Consider the following 27792-nt stretch of genomic DNA (forward strand, 5'->3'; position numbering starts at 1 on the left):
AAAACATGGAAACAAAGGGGGACATTTATTAAGACCGACGATTGATACGCCCAGCCTTATCCCTGTACACTGCTGGCACAGGCCTCTACATAACTTTGGCTCTTGCTGCCACCAGCCGTGAGATATGCTTTAATCTACGCCAGCTCCCTTGCTGGCATACTTCAAGGCCATTTTCCACGCCATAAACTGGCGTGAAAAATGATGAATAAGACGGGCCAGCTGGCCCGCCCTCTTCCACGCCACACCCCCTTTTTCCGCCACTTTGCAAAATAGGGGGAGTGGGGTAAAGTCACAGATTTTGTTGCAAAACACCTTGGCAACAAAATCTGCGACCTAAATATGCCAAAAAGTGGCATATAACTCATAATAAATGACTGCCAAAATATTCAAAACATCTCAATTTATACAGTATTGAGTATGAGTGCCATTCGCAGAAATACACGCACTTATACGCCTTGGCATACTATCAGTGAGGTTATTAGAATAGGCCCAAGGATAGGCCATCAATATCTGATCGGGAGAACTCTGACACCCTAGACCACCAGTCAGCTGCTCCGGAGTAGCTCTGGCACTTTAAAGGGGTTATCCAACCCCATGAAATGCTCCCCCATATGCCCGGGCCCCTCGCACAATATGTACTTACCTTGTACGTTTCCATTTATAGGGCAAGACATTCATCCTGGTTGGGTATGATTATGTGGCCAGTAAACTGAATGTTCACCCTCCAACTCTACTTTCTAAGGGTGCATTCACATGACCGTAAGTGTTTTGCGGTCCGCAGATCGCAGATCCGCAAAACACGGATACCGGCCGTGTGCGTTTCGCAATTTGTGGACGCCCATGGCCAGCGCTATATAGAAAATGCCTAAGCTTGTCCGCTGCGGTTGCGGACAAGAATAGGACATGCTCTATCTTTGCCGGGGCACCCGTGTCGCATCTGAAGCCTGCACGCCCACCGCTGCATCTCCCCATCGCGCGGATGAAAACATGGGGGGGGTTCTTGGGCAATAGCAGGCGGTGACAGGGATGAACCTCCCTAGCATTGTGGATGACATTAGGAAGGCTCGTCCCCATCACCACCTGCCATTAGCTGCCCCCACCTCGACACTGGATGTTTTCATCCGCGCTTCGGGGAGATGCAGCGGGGGCCTTGCGGGCTTCAGAAGCAACGCTGGTGTTGGGGAGCCAAGTACATTGTGTGTGAGGGGCCTGGGCATATGGGGGGCATTTCAGGGGTTGGATAACCCCTTTAAGTAGGTGCCTTAACAACACCGATCATTGTGTGTAATGGATAGAGCTGGCGACTGCAGAGCTGCTCCCATCGAACACCAATCAGCTGTTGGAAGGGGCTGCCAGGGTTGATCCTTCTGACAGGTGCTCTTTAATATAGATGTATTAGAATACATGAGACTACCGGTCCTGAGTGGAAGCTAGTGATAACTTTGTGACTCTGAAGCTTCTTTTTCTCATTATTGCACCTTATTGTGCAATATGAACTGAAACCTTTACTTTTTCACCAGAAATATTTTCCCATGTGTATGTATGAGGCTGCTGTTCCTGCAGTTTTCTATACCGATACTCCTGTACACAACCTACAAGTCAAACCCTATGCTGCTGTTTACATGCAGATTCCTTCCAGGCTAGAAGCAACCATTTATTACATAGCTTTACATAAACATGTTTACCCAAAATCATAATTACACCTATATGGTGAGATACTGAACACATTCCTTGTTCTGTAGTGTTTTCTGTTCGTTATGTGCACATGAAACAGATCGCCAGCTCTGCAGAGTATTTCATCTGCAAGTACTGAATGCTGCAGCGCTGGAAATGACCCTACATGAAAAGAACTTACTGTAAGCGCATCTTTGTCATAGAAAAAGTAGATGTAAAGATTAGAGATGAGCGAATTTCCACTTATGAAATTCGTTCACACTTCGTTTGTTGGTTAAAGGTGAATTTTCGTTATGGATTCCGTTACCACGGACCATAATGCAATTCTATGAGGAATACATAACGGAATGCCTTTAGAGACATTCCATTTTTCCCCCCGCCATAATAGAAGTCTATGGGCTGCAAAACGGATCCGTCCCGTTTCCGTTACGCAGGAGAGGACTCCGTTATGCAGCCCATAGACTTCTATTATGACGGAATGAATAACGGAATGTCTCTAAAGGCATTCCGTTATGCACTCCATCATAGAATTGCGTTATGGTACGTAGTAATGGAATCCATAACGCAATTCACCTTTAACCAACAAACGAAGTGTGAACGAATTTCAAAATATGAAATTCGCTCATCTCTAGTAAAATATGTATCTGGGTACCTGGAGACACTGAAGCTGCTTTCATCTGTTGGATGATTTCTGTCACCATGCAGCGCCATATGCAGTCAGCAGGTTATAGATCAGGAGGAGCTGAGCAGATTGATGTATAGTTTTCTGGGGAAAGAATTTAGGCTACTTTCACACTCGCGGTAAGCTTTTCTGGCAGCCTGCCGGATCCGTACCACCGTTTGCTGCCCGGCCCCATTTACTATAATGGGAAGCGGTGTAGATTTGCGTTTTTTGTCCGTCCGCATCTCGGCATGTTTGGCGTGCTGTGGCCGGATCTCCGGCCGGTCCCCATTATAGTGAATAGTGGTTGGTGGACTTCTGGAAGCACACGTGTGCAAACGGTTGTTTGGTTCCGGCAGGCTGTTCCCTGGCCGAAACAGCCTGCCAGAAAAGCTTACCGCGAGTGTGAAAGTGGCCTTAGTAAGGCTACTTTCACAATTGCGTTTCTGCCTGATCTGGCAGGGCTCAGCAAAAACGCTTCCGTTACTGATAATACAACCATCTGCATCCGTCATGAACTCAATTGAAAGTCAATGGGGGACGGATCCGTTTTCTATGGTGTCCGAGAAAATGGATCCGTCCCCATTGACCTTCATTGTGTGTCATGCCAGATCCATTTTGCTCCGCATTCTATGACGGAAAATAAAACGCAGCTTGCTGCGGTTTGCCCTCCAGTATGGGAACGCAACCAAACGGAATGCAATGCATTTTGGAGCACTCAGTTCTGTTCAGTTACGTTTTGTCCCCATTGACAATGAATGGGGACAAAAGGAAGCATTTTTCTCAGGTATTGAGACCCTGTGATGGATTTCAATACCGGAAAATGTAAATGCAAGTGTGAAAGTAGCCTAAAACTTGTAATTTACACTGCTGCTATTTCTGATGTCAGCTGTACAGGGGGTCATCTTATCAGTGATTGATAGCATTTCTTGTGTAAAGGTGCATTTAGACGCACCAATTATTGGGCACATTATTGGGAACAACCGTTCCTGCAAACTGTGAAACGGTTGTTTATCATGAAACTGCGCCCTCTTCACTTTTATTGACAGGGCCAGGTGTGATGATATTTTCACTGCCTGGCCCTGTCAATTCAAAATGCAGGGAGCGAGGCAGTTGCAGAACAAGCAGAGCCTCTAGGTGTAATGGTAACGCCCCTGTTGCTCCTAGAGGCTCATTTGCATATATAACCCCCCCCCCCCGAGCCAGAGTAAAAGAGACCCTTTATTCAAGCTACATTCACTTAAAATACCAGACATGACATCACAAAAGGGGTGTTACTTAAGAAGAAACTATTGGCTCCTTAACTTGATAGGAGTCGTTTCAGCAACTTCAACTCTGAGTTAATAGGTAGATTTGAAAACTTCAACCTAATCCCCCCTTCCCCCTCCCCTAGTGACTTTAAGACAAAAGAATGCACACGTGGCTCATACATCTGTTGTACTACAGAATGTTCACATTATATATATATAGAGAAATAAAACCTATCTCTCAAAAAATCCGTCCTTTTGCAGGAAATAGACCAAAGGTGAACAGGCAAAGTGAGGTACTCTCCCAACGCCTTAAACAGCGAAGAGTTGGACTTTCCTTATTGCTTCACTAGGTCCCCTCAACTCCCTTTCGGGTTTGCCTTCACCTTGTCCTATTTACCCCGCAACCATCAACAAGGTTTTATTTACTTCAGGATGAAATAATCTTTGTCTTTGACAGGGGCACAGCACATATACATAGTGTGGGCATGGATGTATTAAACATTTTTAAAAACAATTTTCCCAAAACAGAGAACTATATATAACAGCCTGTTAAAGCCAAATGCTAAAAACACTGTAGTCACTGAACCAGTTCCAAAAACATTATTCTAGCCATGATATTATTAATTTCAGAATTTTTCCCATCAGTTCATTTGATAAAGTTTCTTCAGATCCTTGGTGATCCTTCCATCAGGGACAGTGTTGTCCAGAATGTAGATGCAGCAGGAACTTCCAACGATCTTGTAGACCCCTCCATTTTCTGCTGTCAAGGACCAGTCGGTCCTGTAGAGTCATCACTGGAAAAGAGCTCAGTTGTTCCACCATTCCCTTCGCAGCATCACAGGTGTCTGTTGATCCAATCTACATTATTTTTTTATTATGTCTACTATTCGTGGGAATTAATGACTCAAATCCTGCAGCTATCTGACTTTAAGCTTTAAATTAGTCAGAAACTCCTTCTACAGACTCCTATGGCATCCATGTATAGATGTGAGTCAAAGGATGTAGGGAGTGACCTCCTTAGTCGTGACCGGACATTATTTTGCTTACTGATTTGATCTCACTCAGGATGTGAGAATAGAACAAATGGCATCAGTACTTGATCAGGGTACATTGGCTACTTCATTCTTCCTGCATCCTGGTTCGGAGTTTCAAATCTCCACACAATCACCAGATATCTGCGTTTTGATCATTTTGGTTGATAAACCAACTGTCAGGAACTATCAGAGTCACTACTTGTCTTATTCAGCTGAAATATGTAAGAACAATATCCTGGAGGGAAAACGCCAAAGGGGCTTTCCTGTATAAATTCTGTCTCTAAGGCCAGTTTGTCTTCATATTTTATTATTGGCCAAATATTTAATGCCAATTATAGGTAAGTATGTAGGAGCCACAGATGTAACTGAACTTTGAGGTTTTTCCCTTTCCAACATTCTAAAACATATATCCCCGAATCCTGTTGGATAGGATTTCTAATTGACAGGCACAGAGGATTACACTCATTATGTTTACAACTGTTTGGTGGTGTTCCCTTCAGGACAGTCATTCTTTGCAAAAAAACTTCACCTTTACTGACCAAACCAAGTGTCCTATCTGTCATCTGTCTTACAGTCCACTATACTGCAAAAGTCAACTTAGTTGTTCCTGACTCATCTTGATAATATAACACCGTTGGAATTTGATTTGACTGTGATCTCCCCCTTGTACAATTGGAAACAAACAATACGACATGCAAAAACATTATGGCTCTTATAGTCCTGGCACCGTAGCTCTAGGACTTTCCGCACGTCTCTCGTTTTACCACTACCCAATCTCCTGATTGTAAAGAATGAATCGCTTCTATACAGTCTGGATTCTAGAAAACAACTAAAACTTGGAAATACACATTAGACAATCAATTTGTGCAACAGACAACATAATTTGAAAAACTACTATGCTGCATCTGGAGCTGTTGGGGAAATAGAGACCTAATCTAGGGGCATTCCCAAAGAGTACTTCATAAGGACTTAGGCCTATCTTCCGGTTAGGTGTGTACCGGATGGAGAAAAGCCCCTGGGGTAGGTACTCTTACCTCAGTCAGTATCTTTTAGCTGTAGACTTAGCTACAGGCCAAATCTCTGAATATCCTGGAAAGAGATCAATACAGACACAGACGTATTCACACTGTTCCACATTTGTTCTGAATGTAGTCAATCCGCAGTCTCTGAAATGGGTAAGGTGACCTTGGCATATGCCTTCCTGGAGCTCCCATAGTTCTCCCATCATTATTACAGCATTCGCCTTCAACTAACCTAGTGGCAGCATTGTTGAACCCAGGAGCCATCCACCACAGAACCCAATCACACCTTCTCTCTCTTGATTTGCCCATATACTAAAACCATCCTCTTTAGGTAGAGTGCCCTCTGAAGGAAAAGTTTCTTACCAACCCTCCAGAGTCCATTCTCAATCATCACTTCTGCCTATATCCTTTGATGTTTCCTTTCAGCCTCTGTAGCCTGTATCTGAAAAAGACAAACGTTTTGGAAGTCCACTGGCCCTAAGCCATCCTGTATCACACAGACTTCCACTTAACGTAGACTTCAGGTCTCATAGTTTAGCCTTTAACTCCTCAGGCAGCTTCAGAGCATCAAACATCTTTCATACACTCAGCATTCATTATTGATGGGCTTACCCATGGATCAAACAAAATCTCTGCTTCACCAGATAAGATCATAATAATGAGTGATACCGAAGGCATACCTGGATTAATATTGATGTTAGCAGTCTTACCCTCAGCCATCTTACATACCTCAGCGAGTGTCTTCAGCTCTGTCTCCTGCACTAGCATTGCTGGAGAGAGTGGTTCTTTCTTTACAACATCAGATTAAGTAGTGTAACAGATCTCCTGGCAACCCGACTGGGTACCTCCGTTGATGGATGCTCCTAATGCTTCCTGAGGGCTCCAAACACTCCACTTGACACCGTAAGCACTGCAGACCCCACGAACCTCCGCAGCTTAGTTGGGGTCTCGCCGTCTCCTACCCACCCTGAACCTATGACAAGGCTCCAGTGGGTGAACCTCTCTTCCTTCAGAGAACGATGCAGGAACAAGGAACAGGAACAGCTCTTACAAGAGCTAGGGATTATAGCCAGGGGAGTATACAGCGTATAGCAATCCCCACACACATGAGACGAGGCTCTATGTTGAAGGTAAAACAGGAACTGACTTTATTGAAGACCAACTCAGTATATATACAGTTCAAGAAGTCTAACAACATAAATCAATCAACCATGAACAACATGCAAACAGACATCTTCCCCCCCTGCCTAATTAATGAATAGGGAGAGAGGAGACACATGTGATGGGATTATCTCCTGAGTGTATCATAGGATGATCTACACTGGAGTCGGCTACTCCTAGAGTCAGCTATCTTAATCCCATCACTAACACAATCAGTGGGAGTCTCAGTGCAGAGTTAACCCTTTTTGTGTTGCTGGATCTACACCCTGCACCTTTAGTGGTCAATAGGAAATATGTGGCATATAAACTCCACACATAAATCAGGGTTCATAGTTCCTTGTAACCCCAAAAGGTCTGAGGGGGTCTCTATAGTTCTGGGTCTATAGTCCGTAGGAAGGAGGCTAGCCCTCAGGCTTCTCCAGCAGCCCCAGTGACGGTTCAGTCCGTCACAAGTAGGAACAGCATCTCATGTCCGAGATGATCCATCTTCCAAGAACCTGAAATTATCTACCAAAAATTTGGTTATTAATTGGAGACAGTCATGTGAATTTGAATTTTTATTTTTAAAGGTAGGAAGGCACTACTACTGCCTCCCCCCTCCACAGACAGCAGAGTAGTCGGATCTAAATTTGTACACCCTTAAGACGGTGATTAATTGGTGAGAGGACTATCTACTCCTACACATGTAATACTACCCTTAGCCATGAGAGATCATGGAACATGTTTGCTATGAGGCAATGGATTCTGGATTGTTAATTCTCAATGGGCGTTGCACTTGAAGGGCTGAACATTTGTAGCTCCTCCCTTGGGTGAGGAAATGGGTAAGTACAAACGAAGTCTCTTCTTCCCCCCCTCTAGTGGGGGGACTGATGAGCAGCCATGCCTGCCTCTGACCATTGTTCAATTTTACTTCAACAAAATGGAAGGACAAAATGAACTTCACTCAGGCCTAGCCAACAATAGACCTTTCCAGATGATCCTTAAGACCATCCACAAAGGCAGCACTTAGGATTTTTTCATGCATATCTAAAATAAGCTCAAAAACCCAAATTCACCTAATTTTCCTGGAGTCTAGTGAAAGCTTTCTCCACACTCTCTGTTCTGTCCTGATGCATATTCAGACAATGTGACTGACTGATAACCTAAACGCTTCCTCCCAGACTCAATGATCTTCACTATGCATTGCTCACCCGATAACAATGTAGTATCGTCCCCTTCACAATATCCCACAGCTGAAGCTATAACTTTAGAGAAAGAATCCACAGCTCTACATTGGACTAAATTTTCCAAATCTCATCAATAACATGAGAAAGCTTTCCATATTTTTATCTGTAAAGAATACATCAAGGCAACTGGACTTACTGTAGATCTCTCACCCCTTTGCGCTTCCGTCTCCTGCAGCGAGGAAAGAGAGCGTGATATGTGAGCTCTTCTCTCTCCTTGTTCTAGGGATCGTGGGGGTCTCAGCGCTCAGTCCTCCACTGATCAAAACCTTTGATATGTCATTATGAAATATCAAAAGTGATTGTTAAAGTTCAGTGACCCTTAAAGTTTTTTTATACTCTATAATGAGTAAAATTGCATAAAAGTTGAAGGAGGTCTAGATGCCTTTCTTGGAAGACATCAGACCTATAAGATTGTGGCTGTGATGTCTGGGATCATAGAGGAACCTCCTTATGTTCCCCTCAGTGTGGTTTGTAGCTGCCCCCCTGTTCCTCAGTACTGCAGTTTAGTAGGTTTGTGTCTATGTATAGTTGCATTGTTATAAATCACATTTGTTTTCCGTGTGTGAGTGGGCAGTGCGGTTTACACGCAGAGAATTCAGAATTGAAATGACTTTGTTCTACATGTAACTTTTTATGTGGGTTGCTAATAAAGTCAGTATCCCACAAAGAATTCAGCATCCACAGGGGTTTATGCTGCTTCCCTGGTACCAGCTGTTCACATGGATACTGCTGTCTGGACATTTACTGTATTTACTTAGTGTACTTACTTATATAGCGCTGACATATTCCGCAGCGCTTTACAACTGTTATTATGGCTTGCTGACCCCAAATACTAGCAGATTTGAATTTGCCGTATGCCCAATTTGTTGTGAAATTCTCATGGAAACTCCACAGATTTCACTCCATAATGTAATTAGGGAAATCCACTGAAAAAAAAAAAAATTGTTTTGTGCAGATTTTGCAGGTTTTCTCTGCAGATATTTTTCTGCATTAGAGTTAAAGGCGTTGTGTCACTTCAGCAAATGTAGAGAAAGTTACTACAAGGCTCTTACTAATGTACAGGGAGTGCAGAATTATTAGGCAAGTTGTATTTTTGAGGATTAATTTTATTATTGAACAACAACCATGTTCTCAATGAACCCAAAAAACTCATTAATATCAAAGCTGAATATTTTTGGAAGTAGTTTTTAGTTTGTTTTTAGTTTTAGCTATTTTAGGGGGATATCTGTGTGTGCAGGTGACTATTACTGTGCATAATTATTAGGCAACTTAACAAAAAACTAATATATACCCATTTCAATTATTTATTTTTACCAGTGAAACCAATATAACATCTCAACATTCACAAATATACATTTCTGACATTCAAAAACAAAACAAAAACAAATCAGTGACCAATATAGCCACCTTTCTTTGCAAGGACACTCAAAAGCCTGGATTCTGTCAGTGTTTTGATCTGTTCACCATCAACATTGCGTGCAGCAGCAACCACAGCCTCCCAGACACTGTTCAGAGAGGTGTACTGTTTTCCCTCCTTGTAAATCTCACATTTGATGATGGACCACAGGTTCTCAATGGGGTTCAGATCAGGTGAACAAGGAGGCCATGTCATTAGATTTGCTTCTTTTATACCCTTTCTTGCCAGCCACGCTGTGGAGTACTTGGACGCGTGTGATGGAGCATTGTCCTGCATGAAAATCATGTTTTTCTTGAAGGATGCAGACTTCTTCCTGTACCACTGTTTGAAGAAGGTGTCTTCCAGAAACTGGCAGTAGGACTGGGAGTTGAGCTTGACTCCATCCTCAACCCGAAAAGGCCCCACAAGCTCATCTTTGATGATACCAGCCCAAACCAGTACTCCACCTCCACCTTGCTGGCGTCTGAGTCGGACTGGAGCTCTCTGGCCTTTACCAATCCAGCCACGGGCCCATCCATCTGGCCCATCAAGACTCACTCTCATTTCATCAGTCCATAAAACCTTAGAAAAATCAGTCTTGAGATATTTCTTGGCCCAGTCTTGACGTTTCAGCTTGTGTGTCTTGTTCAGTGGTGGTCATCTTTCAGCCTTTCTTACCTTGGCTATGTCTCTGAGTATTGCACACCTTGTGCTTTTGGGCACTCCATTGATGTTGCAGCTCTGAAATATGGCCAAACTGGTGGCAAGTGGCATCTTGGCAGCTGCACGCTTGACTTTTCTCAGTTCATGCAGGACGGGATCCATACACTGAAGGAGACACTTCACTACACCGGAATCACCAGTACGCAGAGTTATGGACATAACCGCATAGACGGTAATTAGCAAGATTCTTGACTCAAACATAGGAGCCTCGAACATATCTACAAGCGAGGACTCCCTGACGCCCTAACCTCGTGGATTGTTGGTAAAATACAGGACGCCAACTACACGTGGGGCGTATAGGAGTCAATTGAAAGCAGGTATTTCATCTACCATAACGAGACTGCAGAGTGGAGCAAGTGGAAGCTAGCCTACAGCGCTATAAAGAAATCCGGTGAGTGCACTAACCTGTGGTGGGACGCCACCACGGACTGATACACACAGCTGGACCCCAAAAAGTGAGTAATATTGAATAGTAAACTCACGAAGATACCGCCTGGAACTGTGAGCCTTTCCTCTTAGATATAAGACTGAGACTTTGTAGCGCAATACAGGCGCAGCGCATATAAAGTAATAATAGGGATTTTCTCAGTTATTTTGCGCCTTGGTTTCTCCACACGCTTCTTGCGACCCTGTTGACTATTTTGAATGAAACGCTTGATTGTTCGATGATCACGCTTCAGAAGCTTTGCAATTTTAAGAGTGCTGCATCCCTCTGCAAGATATCTCACTATTTTTGACTTTTCTGAGCCTGTCAAGTCCTTCTTTTGACCCATTTTGCCAAAGGAAAGGAAGTTGCCTAATAATTATGCACACCTAATATAGGGTGTTGATGTCATTAGACCACACCCCTTTTCATTACAGAGATGCACATCACCTAATATGCTTAATTGGTAGTAGGCTTTCGAGCCTATACAGCTTGGAGTAAGACAACATGCATAAAGAGGATGATGTGGTCAAAATACTCATTTGCCTAATAATTCTGCACTCCCTGTATTGTGATTGTCCATATTGCCTCCTTTGCTGGCTTGATTCATTTTTCTATCACATTATACCTCTTGTTTCCATGGTTACGGCCACCCTGCAATCTCATCAGCGGTGGTCGTGCATGTACACTATAGGAAAAAGTGCCAATGGAGGCGAATCAGGGTGCCATCTAATGGGCATGGGGGAACCCTGATTTGCCTCCATTGTCAGATGTTAGGGGGAAATGATGGGTCGAGCATGTTGAACTTCAGCATGCCTAATCCTTTATTTTTTAGGGAGGTAAGCCACCGCTAGAGTTGTCAGGCAGCAGTTTACTAAGAGCACATGCACGCTTGCTTCTTGGGCAGCCTTATACTCTGTATTGTGCCGTTCCTCTGTCATTATTTCTAGAAATCTTTGAATAAATTGACAGAGCGGCTCTAAACACAGAACTTGCAGAAGGTGAAAATCTTTCCCTTATACCTTATGTCTGTGGAGGCTCCAATCCTGGTTTTGGCTCAAAGTCACTGATGGAAATCACTGATCGAACACTGACTATGTGAATGAGGCATCAGGAGAGCTGACTGGTGCTTTTTAAAGTGGATTTTACATAGCTTTTACTTTTCTGCTCTGCATCCTATGACTAAACCCTTTCAGATGTTTAGAGATGAGCTTCAGACCTCCATGGGTGGAAGGTCAGTGCTCTGCCAGATATGATATCTGCTGCTGAGTAATCACAACTATGACAGGGAAGATATCTGACCCACTGACTAATGAGTGATTTGTTGCTGACTATAAAATGGCCTCATTAGGGGGCTTTCTCTCTATTGTTTGAGCTAATAGCAGGAGGCCAGAGCATTGGACGCTCCACTATTAGCTGAAGCCAAACCGAAGTGCTGCGTTCTGCTTTGGACGTGTCGATTGAACACAGAGGACGCGATAGACCCTGTCCAGTCGAGTGGGGTTTCTCTTACGCTGCGGAGAATGCATGCATCCACACAGTGCTTCCCTGTATAACATTTTAGGGGCTTCCAGCAGCAAGACCACCAGTGAACAGCTTGTGTTGGAGGGCAACACCTCCAAATACAGAGTTCATAAAGTGTCCTTTGTTGTGCCAGTAGTTTGCTTGCAGGCTTAAAAGGACTCTTTTATGTGAATGAATGAGTCACTAGTAATTCAAATACGCTTTAAAAGATTTCTATTTGTAGGTAGATTGTTATTATGCTTTCTACTTAAATTTCCTCTAAGTAATAGAATGTATTAAAAAGGAGTACAAACAATGTCCCACATTCAATTACTCTCAAGCCCATCTTTAGCTCACGTCCTGGAAGCCATGGATCCATGATTTTTCAAAAAATATGGACTCGGGATCATCCATCATCCTGTAAAATAATAAGACTTCAATACCAAGTTGCTTCCATATGTACATAGTGTGAAGGGTTCCTCCTCTCCGCTAGAGAAACATGTTCTTCACATAACTCAAGAGAATGGCAATCCTTTGATGTTCACGAGGAACTGTACTACATAAAATAACACCCACTGAGATCAGTTCTTGGAAAACCTTCTATCTCCTGAATATACAGCTAAAATCTGAGTATTGGGCCCACCAGAGGAAATTATTCTTGGGGCCCAACCCCCTATGTCATCAAGAAAGTCTAATAGATTTTCAATCAAAGAAGTAGACCCTAGTGGCAAGTGGTTGGCTGCAAAGGCAGCTCCAAATGTTTTTTTTTCTTCTCCTGGACCATTGGGGTCCACTATGGTATCAGAGCCTGGGTCCACTGAAGGATCTGCTGGTACTCTGGTGGACAACAAATATTCCACAAAGTTACAGTGTATTCTATGCCCCTCACAATCAGCTGTCATCAGGGAAACTGCTGCTGGCCATACATTTCCCTTGTCATGGCCACTGAAGGAGAAAAGTAGTATTTTGCACTGGCCATTCAAATGAATGGCTGACTAGGTAATCCATGGATGGAAAGGGTTCACCAGAACCACTTGAGCAAAACGTTCATTCATTAGGTAATAGATCTTTCATGTAGTCACCTAAATCATAATTTGCCAGCGGCAGATCACGTCTAAACAGCCTCTGCCGCCAGGAAAACATTGAGTGTGTATGGGGCCGAGCGATGGCATTATTGATCTCTCCTCCCCATATCGTGGAGGAGATCGCTGCATGTAGATGCAGCTGTCTCCACCACTGACGAGCAGGCAAATGTTCAGGAAGGAACGCTTCCTGGCTGACATTCGCCTGCTCGATTAAACAGTCAGTGTACAGGTTCCATTAGTTAAGGCCCCTTTACATGGACTGGGACAATGATTGGAAAGTGGTGTTCCTAGGTGCTCTCCTTCCCGATAATTGCCCTTTGTAAAGGTCCCGCTAATCAATGACCATGAAAGCATAGCTAATGCAGTGTATGTGCTGTGTAAACAGTGATCTGCTGCCCAGAAACAACCATTCTTTAAGGGGATGAGTGATCACAGAAGTGATCGGTAGTCCCCATACACAGGAGATAATTGCTATATGTAAATGCAGCTCTCACTTCCTGTGACAAATAGGCAATTATCAAGAACAAACGGTTCCTTCACCATAATTGCCTGCCGTGTCAGCCGGTGTCATGGGACTTTTAGGCCTCTTGCACATGACCGTATCCATTTTGCGTTCCACAAATCGCTGTGTGCTGTGCTTTTTTGTGTGTGTGGACCCATAGAAATGAATGGGTCCGTGTGCAATCTGCAAAAAATGCCCAAAATACGGTCGTGTGCAGGTGACCTTGGAAACTTTTTGTTGCGAGCAGGAGAAAAGCCCCCTCTATATCATCCACCTCAACTCATATGGAAAGGGATTTCCCCCTTTAAGACACTGGAGCCTATTGTACAGCCAATATTCATAAGGCAGGAATAATTCATGGAAGCGTTTTCATGGAAATGGCTAAATAATGACCTCTTCCACTCCATGAACTGAGAGGACCTGCAGATGAGGACACTTCTTCTCTGCTTGTTGACCTGCACTCTTCGACTTTTTAGTATCTCATTGTTTGGACAGGTCTCACTTTGAATTGATTTTAGTTTTTTTTACGCTGGACTGCACTTTTTATGGTGAGATCGCTCTCCAGTATGTCACTGATAATGTCCCAAAACGCTGACTTCTATTACTGTCAGATGATAGATTCAGATCTCCCTTAAATACATGCAGCTGTATGGGGGAAGGGGAGCAAAAGGTACTTTTTAACATAAACAAGAGCAATCTTCTTGCTGAGTCTGTACCTTTTAAAGAGCGAGCTTTCCCACCAATGTGAGTGGGAATAAGCAGACCATGCCTAAGGGAAGCACAATGAGTGTACTGGGGCATCATGTAAATATTAATGTTAGCTGTCTGAGGCCGACCTCATGTAACCCCATGGTGTCAGAGCCGCCGAAATCTGGGAATGGTTAATCAAGGTCAGCAGGAATGAGTAAAGATTAAATTGTTTATATGATAGAGACGGCATGGTATATAATATTTGTTTATTCAGATAAAAGGAGGGGGGATCGCGCTGACTGTACAGATATCTGTGACTTATTAAGCGCTTCCTCCCATTGCAAAAAAAAAAAAAGTTCTGGTCATGCCGCTTGCTAATGGAGTTATCTCAAAAATGAATTGTGAGCACCGAAATGATGTGTGATTTGGTATGTACTAAGGGTGGTGTTGTCGGACTGCCCTGCTCAATAAAGAACCGTTCCCATAAGTTCAGGAGATGACTGGATTACATTAGCCACGCAGAACTCTCCCAAGGAGGACAAGATGTAACCTCACTTAACTCAATACAGAAAACAAGAATATGTTCGATATCTGGTTTTAAATGATTGTGTATGTGACCCTAAAATAGGTTCCAAAAAATATGGTCAAGGTTAAATCGTTGGTGCCTCCAAGACACCCCTCTGTACACCGGAAAGCTTGGCAAAGCCTCTGACTTTGATATAATGCTTATGGCCAGCATTACATTTTGGGTAAGGGCTGGTGTGTTGCTTCAAGACCCTATTACAGTTCACATATACCTTGATACACTGACGAGTAAAAGGGTAACAATGTTTTGAACTTTTGACTTTCAGGCTCCATATCTCACCATCCACTACAGCTTTGAAAGTGAGGCTACCATAATTTTATAGACAATTATCATGGCTATCTCATACATAAATTGGACTTGCAACTTTTTAGCATGTGCTTAGTTACGCAGATTCTTCTCATGTAACTGCATTATTACTGTTTTGCTCCTAAAATTCTAATTTTTATTATTTTGTAAATCCAACTTTTGGCTTTCAACACTGCCTGAATCCTTCTGGGCATGCTCTCGATCAGATTCAAGCATGTCTCAACCGAAATCTGTTCCTAGGTCTCTTCTACACGTTCCCAATGTTGGTGCATACTGGTCGACTCACTTGGGTACGAATAGAGCTTTTTCTTCAACTCTACCCACAAGTGTTCGATTTGGTTGAGACCTGGGGGCCAATCCAGCACCTCTACTTCATTGTCTTTGAACCATTTCTTCACCAATCTCAACATATGCTTCGGTTCATTGTCCAGCTATGTTGTCCTTTTCATACTCATTGTACTCGAGTGTATGAAGTAACTCATCTTGTCGGATACTCACATATAGCTCAGCATTGAGACCACCATTGATCCTGGTCAAGTATCCAATGCCTTTAGCTGTGAAACAATCCCATATCATCAGGCTTCATGAGCCGACGCTTCGTATGACGATATTGAAATCAAGGCTTCTTCACCTTTTTGGGGTCACCATTCCAGAATTTGTGTAATGCACAGTGCCCAGTGCTTGCATAGACATCTGTGATCTCACTATTATGAAGCATACTAGCCACCTCCACTGCCATGTTTGTCGCTCTGGAACTCATAGACCTTGAGATGAGCCAACTTGTTGACTCTGATATTTTGCCTGGGTCCCCACCTCTTGGCTTTGAAATGGATGGACAGAACTTGTTTGTATTCTTCCAACAGTCATGGCACTCATATGATGCAGTTTGGCAATTTTCTTGGCAGAGATACCGCTATCGATGAGCTGGATGATGCTGTTTCTCTTTTCTTGGGAAATCTTCTTCATGGCTGCTCCTGGATTCAAACCAGTGACCTTTCGCTTGGGAATTAATCTAATAACACCCTGAGCTATAAGGGAATGTGAGAACAGGTTGTAATTTGTAGTATACAAGAAGAAAAACATTGTTCCACCACCAGGAGCAAAACAGTAACAATGCAGTTACACAACAAGAATTTGCATAACTAATCATATGCTAAATAGTTGCAAGTCTAATTTATGTATGAGATAGCCAAGATGATTGTCTATAAAATGATGGTAGACTCGCACTCAAAGCTGTAGTGGATGGTGAGATATGGAGCCTGAAAGTCTAAAGTTCAAAACATTGTTACCGTTTTGCTCGTTAGTTGTATGTTTGTACAAGCTAGGTTTGACTTCTTCCGTGCTGCCACCATACAAGACAGTTTGCCTCAAGACTAATGGCATTATCCAGTGTAGTATAGACCTGCAGGTCCTTAGTCAGTATCATGAGGTTCTTAGAGAGTTCCTGGAATATTACGTGATTTGGTCTCAGAGGACCTGTTGTTCGCGTGTAATAGAGGTATTGAATGTCCTGAATTTTTACATTATTTACTTGATATTACATAGTTACATAGTTAGTACGGTTGAAAAAAGACAAACGTCCATCAAGTTCAACCAAGGGATAGGTGGGGGCGAGAATCCCAGAAGGAAGTGAGACTCAGATTTCTACACGTTTTCATAAGCATTTATGTTTTTTACTTTTAAGAATTTGTCTAAACCCTTTTTGAAACTGTCCACTGTTCCTGCTGTGACCACGTCCTGAGGAAGTCTATTCCACAGATTCCCAGTTCTCACAGTAAAGAATCTTTGACGCTTCTGGAGACTGAACTTTTTCTTCTTCAGTCAGAGGCAGTGCCCGCTTGTCTTTTGGGCACATTTTACATGGAACAGCTTTTTGACATATTTTTTGTATGGCCCATTTATATACTTGTATAGGTTAATCATGTCCCCCCTTAGACGTCTCTTCTCAAGACTAAATACATTTAATTATTTTAATCTTTCTTCATAACGAAGACCCTCCATTCCCCTTATCATTTTAGTTGCTCTCCTCTGTACTTTTTCCAGCTGCAGTGCATCCTTTCTACTTACTATTGTTTTAATTGTTGACTTGTTTGCTGCTATGTAATTTATGACTCTGTACAGGAAGCCTCTGATTGTAAAGCGCTGCAGAATATGTCGGTGCTATAATATAAATATAGATTATTATTTTGTCGGCTGTGCCTGTGTATAAAGTGTATGCCCCTGTCTATAGTGGGAATGTGTTTGCTTTTGTCTTTCAGGTAAATAATAATGGGGTTGTGTCCTTCCTTCGTGAGGTGTCCCAGTTTACTCCTGTGGCATTTCCTATTTCTGGCGACCGGAGAGTTGTGGCAGCATATTGGGCTGATGTGGATAACCGCAGAGGAGGGGATGTATTCTATCGGGAGACTGAGGACCCCAGAATCCTGAGACGTGCCAACCATGATGTACACACCTACTTTCCTGAGTTACAGAACTTCAGTGCCACCTGGGTCTTCATTGCCACTTGGCACAGAGTCACTTTCTATGGCGGAGATGCCAGTTCACCGGTGAGTTGGTTATGTAATAAATGTCCAGTCCAGGTTCCATATTATAAGTCACCCTGATAGGGCGATGCTGAGGGTGGAGGATGCTGGAATATTTACATTACATTTTTTTCATCCTGCCAACTGCTGTGATTGCAACCTCAGATAAGCCATATATGAACCCTGATATTCTGATTTTACAGGTAAACACCTTCCAGATTGTCTTGATTACAGATGGACTTCGATCCTTCACCATCTTCAATTATGAGATCATCCAGTGGACCACCGGTCGACATGCAAGCAGCGGAGGTGACAGCTTGGGTCGAGGTGGCATTGCTGCGCAGGTACGGTATTTTATCAGCACAACCCCGCACACGCATTGTTATTTGTGTAGTCACATAGGGGGTCATAGGGGTTTATCAAGCTGAAGTACACCTTAAATTAGGCGCATTTCAGGCGCAGAATGCGGAGCAGCGGTTGGGGAGAAGTCAGGATTTCTAAGCAGAGAGTCCATTTTATTTTGCACGCATTTCTTTCTGGTGTCTCATAATTGTCTCCTCTTTGTCTCCTAGGCAGGCTTCAATGCAGGAGATGGCTGGAGGTATTTTAATATTCCCGGCTCTCGCACGGATGACATTGCAGAGATTGCAAACACCACTAATGTAGGAATACCTGGACGTTGGGTTTTTCGAATTGACAACAACCATGTGCAGGTCGGGGGATGCAGCAACGCAAGTAGGTGGCCGCAGAGCAGAGGATGCGAGCCATGTCTCAGCCTTTCTTCGGATAGGGATGTTTGTACTCGTTGTCTGCTTCTGTTTCCTGGTGACAATACATTACATTCCTGGGCTTTTTGGAATTGTCCTTCATTTATTTTCTGATTCTACTAGAGTTTTTCCCCTTAAGAATAACCAAACACCCCAAGTCCTAGAGTTTTCGTTTTCTGATATCCTCTTCAGTTCTGTTTGAGGGAAAGCTGGGTGAAAACCATTATGGTATTGCATCTGTCTTAGGCCTCATGCACACGTATCCGTATCCTTTTTGCAGTCTGCAAAATGCAGATGTGGACCGTGGGATGTCTGCTCTTTTTTTTTGTGTGTGTTTTTTGGTGGACCCCTTGACTTCAATGGGTCTGTGGTCTGCAAAAGATTCTGATTCAACGCGGACAGTATCCGTATTTTGCATATCTGTAATTTGCGGACTGCAAAATACATACAATTGTGTGCCTGAGGCCTTAGTGGGTGTGACCCAGCTTTTCTAGGGTTGAGAATTGCAATAACCTAGTTTTTGTTCAGGTGTGAGTAATGCTAGGTGACAACCCAAGCCATAAAAAGCACCTGTCCCCTCTCCTGTTTTATGAAATACTTGCATTCCCCATGTAATTCTGGAGCATCTTTTCTTAGAAGTCTGTGTTGTGCTGTTCCTCTATTATTCCAACTAGAAATGTATGAACAAACTGACTGTTTCCATTCCCCCTGTTAAAGGGCCGTTTCCCAACCACAGTCAGACACTGTCAGCACTGATTGGACAGTGTAAGCATGTGTAGGGACACACCCTAAACTGGTAACACCCAGTTGTCAATTTATTCATACAATTCTAATAGGAATACGAGGCACAGCACAGAATTCTAAGAAAAGATGATCCGGAATAGTGATATTATGAGGAATGCACGTATTTACTAAACCAGACACGTCAGGAGAGCTGGCAGCAGATCATGAGTCGAGGCTATATTGGACATCACTCAAGTTTCCCATACACAGATCGAACAAAATGGCTTTTTGAACAATATGGGAGAAAAGGAGAACTCAGCGGCTTATATTTACTGGTGATTTATTTATTTTGGAGGGGAAATACTGCGGGTGATTTAAGTTAATAAATACATTGGACTTGCCTGCACTCTTCTGGACGAAATTCTATAATATGCTAAGCTTCGCATTATTTCATTTTGACATTTATATTTTAAAAACAACACTTTATAACTGTGGGTAACTGTAAATTATATTCTCCCACTTTAAATAAACCCTTCAGGAAGTGCAACTTCCAGGCAGATTAAAATGGCCGACACGGAACTGAGCTACATTCTAACAATTTATTAGCTGCAAAGTAGAATAGAGAAAGCCTTATACAGCCCCAGAACAGCGGTGTGACATGCCAGGTTAAAACCGTGCTAATCCTTAAAATGCCAACACATCTGGGCAACACATTACTGCCCATTGAAATGGAATGTTGTGTTCCATTGTTGGGAGCGCTGGAATCCACCAGCAAGTAAATATTGATGCCCGCCTGTGCCAAGGAACCAAGCTTCTGTTAGATATTTGACTTCAAATTCAATGAAAAACAAATATACATATTAGAAACAAAGTGCCCTTTCTCCGCTGGCATTGTAGAATTGAAGAGCTCACATTGAGGTAGAAATTCTCATTTTTCTACTAGCTGGTAGATAGCAATCTTCCTGGACACACAAAGAGCAATTATTGAGGGGAACTGGCGATTTATGAATGGCCTTAATCCTGGTGTAATATCCAGTAAGAAAATGATTGATATTTGGTTAGAAGGGTAAAAAAGGGTTGCACTGGGCTACAAATGGTGTAAGAAAGAAAAGAGTTTATACTTACCTTGCTGATCCCCTATCATTGCTGATCTGATGGTGCCCAAGTCCACGATGTGCTCCAATTCCTGCTCCTGTCCTCTGGTGCAGCAGCAAATGGCTGTGAATGCAGCTGAGCCGCTGGGCTGCAACATCGACCTGCCTCAGCCAGTGATTGGCTGCAACAATGACCCGCCTCAGCCAGTGATTGGCTGCAACAATGACCCGCCTCAGCCAGTGATTGACTAAGCAGCATCCCCAGCCATTTCCTGCCGTGTCGAGACATCAGCAGGAAGTGAAGCGCAGCATGGAACCAGGCACCATGAGAACAGCAGAGTCAGGGAAACAGTGAGGTGAGTATAGGCTCTGTTATTTTTTCACACCATTTGTATTCCACTGCAACCCTTACTTATTTGGTTGGAATCCCCCTTTTAATGATCATCATTCAACTGTACAGAAATGAAAATGTCATGCAACCATTTTTATATTGTTCAGAAGCAGCTTTGGAAATAGTTGTCATTAAAAATCTCCTAAGGTCTTGTGTATGCAGCTCCTATATAGACCAATCTGTCTCCACTGCAATTAGGCACTCTCCATAAGGAGATATAGTATCCGCTAAATCCTGACCTAGGCCTCTCACACAGGTAAGCCAGTACTCTCTGCTCTGCACTGATGAGGGGCAATCACCCTGAAACAGCTGTCTGCAGATGAGATTCTGGCTTAGTTATTATCTAAGTCATACCTCAAGGCCTGTTTAAAAGGTTGAATATGGACTTAGCTACTTTACAGCTAGTGCAATTAGAGGCAGAGCTTGCAAAGAGCTGATTTGCATCCCTTCTTCACAGAATTCCAGAGAAGCATTGCCTGGTCTTTAAGACTTCACACGCCAATTAGACACTCTCCATAATGAGATATAGTACCCCCCGAATCCTGACATATACATATTTTTGTGCAAATGGATTTTAGATCTAGTGTTTCTGGATGACTGCCTTGTGATGGAGATGGAAAATTAAGGAATATGTTATATTTACATAGGATTATTTATTCTTATTTTTCAGCCTCTGTTTGCTGGACCCTGCGCCCCTGCCGCAATGGTGGCAGATGTATTGATGACTGTGTCACTGGGAACCCTTCTTACACATGTTCCTGTCTTAGTGGCTTCACCGGGAAACACTGTCATATCGGTAACAGATTGTGTCTGTCTATAGATTGATTATATTTTGTTATGTATGACCTTACACATCACTACATGGTACTTAAATGAAAAAAAGAATCTACACGTCTTACACGTTCTTGTAAGTATATGTCCACCTTGTCTTCCAGATATGGGAAGATGCTTCTCTCAGCCATGTCAGAATGGTGGCACCTGTGTGGATAGACCCAGATCTTTCTCCTGTATATGTCCGACAGACTTTACTGGACCATTGTGCGAGACAGGTAATTTCAGAACTGGTTCACACACAGCTTTTTGTGGCAGTTCTTGATACAGGTTTTTAAACCAAAGCATCTGAAATGGATCCAGTAGGAAGGAGAAGTCCTTCCTTTATACTTCTTATTCCCTTCCAACTAATTTCTGGCGTTGGCTCTAAAATGGCTCAAAGATAAATTCCCCCTACTGTCCCTGCGCTGGTTGCCTGCATGTCTAGGAGCTGTGTAAGCAGAGAGGAAACTTCGGTGAATGACACGAGTGGCGTGCAGTTAAGACAAAAACCTTTGCTAATAGGGAGCATGGCTTCAGAAAGTGTAAAAATTGTGCAGAACCTATAAAAAAGATAGTAAGTTGACAATAATCAGGTTTCTGACTCATTTGACAAGTTTATTTGTAAAGCAGCCAACCCCCTTTAAGGAGGACAAGCAGAATCACGGTTCCTTACCACACAGTAAAGGAAATGCCTATTTAATAGGGGTCTAACGCCTCTCCCTTCCATACAATCGGACATTGGGCTTGGATGGATTCTGCTGCATGCCGGGTGGGACAGTTGCTGAGGTCACTCTTCAATGCGCAAAGAGTATTGTGCACAGGTCCTATTAATCTTTATAGATACATGCATAATGGTCACATTGAATGTGGCTCACAAGCATCTCTCAGTGCCAAACGTGACTCTCGGGGTACGAAAGGTTGGGGACCAATCATCTAACGTGTAGCCTTATCTCAACTTTACCCCAAAGCCAGAAAAGAGATATTGGGCTGTTGGATTTCAACATGTCCAGTCGTTTTGTTCTCGGGGGAGATGAGCCCCTTCTAGACTTGTCTGTTAGAACATGTATATGGGGGTGACAAGAGGAATAGCTGTTGGCCAACCAAGCATTCAGCCAAAGGGTATCTGAAGTGTGTGGTCAATGTTAAGCAAGACTTTGTAGTGCCCCATTGTTGCTTAAATTATGGATTACAGTGAAAAAATGTCAAACCAATGAGAAGAATATCAAATTTACAACAAATGCCTAAAAAATGCCATGCTTACTGATACAAGGACAGGGTAAAACATTACTAAATGAAACAGAGTAAAATAATAAAAGCTGAAAGGGTGTCAGTCACCTGTAGGCAGAGGTTCACCTGATCAGTTAGGTCTGCCATCTTTCTGTACTCCCCCTCTATGTTCCTCCGATGCTTTACCACTTGTACAGCCAACAGTACAGTAGTGTTGATCCATAAATTTCTGACATTAAAGGGATTTATGGCAGTTTAGTTCCTGCCTGTTGTTTTTATCCTAGAGGTATCGCCCTGCACTGGCAAGGAATGTAGGAATGGAGGAGACTGCCATGTTTACAATGGGATTGCAGTGTGCCAATGTCACCCAAGATATACAGGCGACCAGTGTGAGACAGGTAAGTAAGAAGCTGGTATGTCGGTGACCTAATACTAGAACAATGGTAGAATCAGATGAAATCATTGTAGTGCACACAGATACAAAATCTAGGATCGGCAAAAAAGTCTAAAATGTGGATATAAAACACTGACCTGTATCAATGACAGACCAGCGTGTCGGAATATTGCGTATGTTATGGGGCAAAACATATTAGATAACAGCCACCATTGTAAAAAATAAAGTATACGTTAACATATGCATTTTTCCAGGCTTCTGCAGGATGGAAAAGAGTACTGTACTATGCTTTTGTATCCTTTATTATTTTTTTGTACAAATGTATATGTTAAATATAGGGCAAAAGCGTGATGTGAACCCAGCCTTATGTGTATGAGTTTGTCTGAACTGTCCCCCAGTGGCAGATGACGGGAAAGATAGCGTGGGCATATTTCCCTCTCCCTTTTGAGAGAGGAACCTGTAGTATAAGGATAGATTCACATGACCGCAGGGGCGTAGGTAAAGGCTCATGGGCCCTGGTGCAAGAGTTCAGCTTGGGCCCCCCTTCCCTCAGTGCTTTGTGGCCAGGGGCAGGAGTGCATCTATCCTTCGTGCTGCCTGAGGCAAAAATTTAAAAGCCTCCCCCCCCCATGCCAAATTCTTGACCTAGCCCCTTCCCTCCGGCCAGAGGTGTAACTTGACCAGCATGCACTTTCTATAATACCAGTGTCTTCTTATGTGGCACAAGGGTCTTTGGGCCCCTCATGCTCCTGGGCCCGGTAGCGACTGCTACCGCTGCACCCCCTATAGCTACGCCCCTGCGACCGTAAGTGTTTTGCAGTCTGCCAAACACATATGCCGGCCGATTGCGGACAAGAATAGGACATGCTCTATATTTTTGCGGGCCGCGGAACAGAACTACGGATGTGGACAGCACACACATCTTTTGTGGCTCCATTAAAATGAATGGTCGTGTGAATGTACCCTAAGATCAGTAGATGCTGATATTTTGGGCATTTATGTCTCGAACTGATAATTCTCGGCGTCTTTCAGGGCTTACTGCTGTGCCATAGGGATGTGCTTCTCAGTAGCTCCCACTACTAGCATGTGTTTTACCCCATCCTGACTTTTTCATGAGCCCTGATTTATCAAACTAGTTCTGTCTTTTTTTAAAATAAATTTCAACATTTCTGTCGTTTTACTTGTAAGACACATTTATCAATAGTCTGTGGCAGGCCAGTATTATTTTTTTGCTCCTGCTAAGTCAGCTTCTGAAACCCAGTTACCGTTACCTTTACACAAATAGACAGATGTGAAGATAAAATTCAAATTGTCCCTTGTTTATAAATCAGGGCATAAGTTCCTTCCCCATGGAGAAAGCACATCACTGGAGAATTACAGTGAGTTGTGATCAGTCGGTCTTTCCAAAGGAACAGCTAAAAGAATTTGTGACACAAGGACACCAAAATAATGTGCACTGTCCTTCGTAAGCCGGCAAAAATTGCCGGCCTTGCTCAGCGTGCTGCTGACATTGACTTCTAGGACTCCAGGCCTACGCTCAAGTAGGTGACCGATCACAGTCCGTAAGGCAAAATACATGTTGAGCTCTTCTGTCAGGACTTCCAGCATGCTTAGTAGAGGATTTTTCTCATGTGTTACTTGAGTAGGGTGTACGTGGCTTGGAAACACTGAGAAGCACTGCTCTAAATCAATCTAGTAACAACTTAGATTCACCTCCTTCAGCACATACTCTGTTTCTGTATCTTCTACTTTATGCAATCCACGAGGGAGCAGGGCCACTTCTAAGCTCCAACTTGAGTACTGGAATTGATTTCTATCTGCTGACGCAGATTGAAGAAGGATAGACACCAAGATGATCGTTATGAATCAGTATGGCTGCAATTCCTATCGCGACGTGCAAAACTGGCTGCTTTTTCCAGAAAAAAAAAATAATAGACACCAGTATGTCTGTACACAAGCGGTCAATCAACTTACAGTTTTCTTGGGTTGCAATATTTTCTACATATCCTTCATATTCAACGCTCGGGGAGATTTATCAAGACTGACGCACGCCTCGTCATAAATTAGGTGCACCCTCCAGCAGTCCATGTGCCTAAACAGAAATCTACAACAGTTAAGGACCTGCCGTTGAATTCTGCTCCATTTGCGCCAGAAAACCTGTTCCATTAGGGAAAATGGCGAGGCCCGTGTAAAATCCGAGGGATGCGACAATGTTTTAAAAAGTCGTAAACACATAGTTTGCGACTTTTTAACGCCACTTTTAAGGAGCAAGGGAGATGATACTTCTCCCCCACAGACAGTGCCTCAGACATAACTGATTTGCGGCACGTGTTTTTGGCTGGAAGATCTACCCAGTCAGCATGGGTATTTCACTGGTAAAACACCTATATTACTGAAATGCATGCACAGATGGGCTGCCTAGCGGTACTACATGTTCTGTACTGCTCTATACCTGTGCCAGGTTGAGCTGCTCCTTTAGAACCTGGGTGAGGGCAGCTCCATATTATTTCCGGTACGCTGTGTGTGTACAGGACTCTGAAGAAAGCACCTCCTTAGTTATCTGCATATTTTTTTTTTTAAATCCTCTTTTTTATTTTTTATTTTGGGATGACCTTTTTGGGCTTTGGAACCAATTACTAGTTATTTTTCCATAGCGTTTTGGTCTAAAATTACAATAGTTTCAACCCACGATGGTCGATCTGGAACAAATTAATGTTGTATAGTTCAAAAAAGATTTATTAGGAAATAAGAACAGCGTACATGTACAGCACGTTATCTTAGGCCTCATGCACACGACCGTTGTGTGCACCCGTGGCCGTTGTGCGTTTTCCGTTTTTTTTCGCGGACCCATTGACTTTCAATGGGTCCGTGTAAAAATCGGAAAATGCACCGTTTTGCAGCCGCATCCGTGATCCGTGTTTCCTGGCCGTGAAAAAAATATGACCTGTCCTATTTTTTTCACGGCCAACGGTTCACGGACCCATTCAAGTCAATGGGTCCGTGAAAGAACACGGATGCACACAAGATTGGCATCCGTGTCCGTGATCCGTGGCCGTAGGTTAGTTTTTATACAGACAGATCCGAAGATCCGTCTGCATAAAAGCTTTTTCAAAGCTGAGTTTTCACTTCGTGAAAACTCAGAACCGACAGTGTATTCTAACACAGAAGCGTTCCCATGGTGATGGGGACGCTTCTAGTTAGAATACACTACAAACTGTGTACAAGACTGCCCCCTGCTGCCTGGCAGCATCCGATCTCTTACAGGGGGCTGTGATCAGCACAATTAACCCCTTCAGGTGTGGCACCTGAAGGGGTTAATTGTGCTGATCACGGCCCCCTGTAAGAGATCAGGGCTGCCAGGCAGCAGGGGGCAGACCCTCCCCCCCCCTCCCCAGTTTGAATATCATTGGTGGCCAGTGCGGCCCCCCCCCCCCCCTCTATTGTAATAATAGGTTGGTGGCCAGTGCGGCCCCCCCCCTCCCTCTATTGTAATAATTCGTTGGTGGCACAGTGTGCGCCCCCCCCCTCCCTCCCTCTATTGTAATAATTCGTTGGTGGCACAGTGTGCGCCCCCCATCGGCCCCCCCTCCCTCTATAGCATTAACAACATTGGTGGCCAGTGTGCGGCCTCCCATCTCCCCCCCCCCCCCCCCATCATTGGTGGCAGCGGAGTTCCGATCGGAGTCCCAGTTTAATCGCTGGGGCTCCGATCGGTAACCATGGCAACCAGGACGCTACTACAGTCCTGGTTGCCATGGTTACTTAGCAATAGTACAATAGTAGAAGATTCATACTTACCGGCTGCTGCGATGTTCGTGTCCGGCCGGGAGCTCCACCTACTGGTAAGTGACAGGTCTGTGCGGCGCATTGCTAAATGAACTGTCACTTACCAGTAGGAGGAGCTCCCGGCCGGACACAGACATCGCAGCTCCCAGGTAAGTATGAATCTTTTACTATTGTACTATTGCTAGTAACCCGCTGCCACCAATGATCGGGGGGGGGGGGGGGGGGAGATGGGAGGCCGCACACTGGCCACCAATGTTGTTAATGCTATAGAGGGAGGGGGGGCCGATGGGGGGCGCACACTGTGCCACCAACGATTTATTACAATAGAGGGAGGAAGGGGGGGGGGGCGCACACTGTGCCACCAACGATTTATTACAATAGAGGGAGGAAGGGGGGGGCGGGGGGGCGCACACTGTGCCACCAACGAATTATTACAATAGAGGGAGAAAGGGGGGGGGGGCGCACTGGCCACCAATGATATTCAAACTGGGGGGGGGGGGGGGGGGTCTGCCCCCTGCTGCCTGGCAGCCCTGATCTCTTACAGGGGGATATGATAGTACAATTAACCCCTTCAGGTGCGGCACCTGAGGGGTTAATTGTGCTGATCACGGCCCCCTGTAAGAGATCGGATGCTGCCAGGCAGCAGGGGGCAGTCATGTACACAGTTTGTAGTATATTCTAACCTGAAGCGTCCCCATCACCATGGGAACGCCTCTGTGTTAGAATATACTGTCGGAAATGAGGTTTCACGATCTAACTCATATCCGACAGTATATTCTAACATAGAGGCCATTCCCATGGTGATGGGGACGTTTCAAGTTAAAATATACCA

At 43.9% G+C, this 27792-nt stretch overlaps 1 protein-coding gene across 1 annotated transcript in view; it reads left to right on the forward strand.

The window, feature by feature from the left end:
• Positions 1-27792, forward strand: part of SNED1 (sushi, nidogen and EGF like domains 1) — a 170408-nt gene that overhangs the window by 29131 nt on the left and 113485 nt on the right. The window contains exons 2-7 of the mRNA XM_040427924.1: positions 17502-17789; positions 17969-18109; positions 18338-18500; positions 21411-21536; positions 21676-21789; positions 23065-23178. Coding sequence (XP_040283858.1) covers positions 17502-17789; positions 17969-18109; positions 18338-18500; positions 21411-21536; positions 21676-21789; positions 23065-23178 — 946 coding nt within the window. The remainder of the gene's footprint in view (positions 1-17501; positions 17790-17968; positions 18110-18337; positions 18501-21410; positions 21537-21675; positions 21790-23064; positions 23179-27792) is intronic.

This window comes from Bufo bufo, chromosome 4 (genome assembly GCF_905171765.1).
Source record: "Bufo bufo chromosome 4, aBufBuf1.1, whole genome shotgun sequence".
NCBI classification, from domain to species: domain Eukaryota; kingdom Metazoa; phylum Chordata; class Amphibia; order Anura; family Bufonidae; genus Bufo; species Bufo bufo.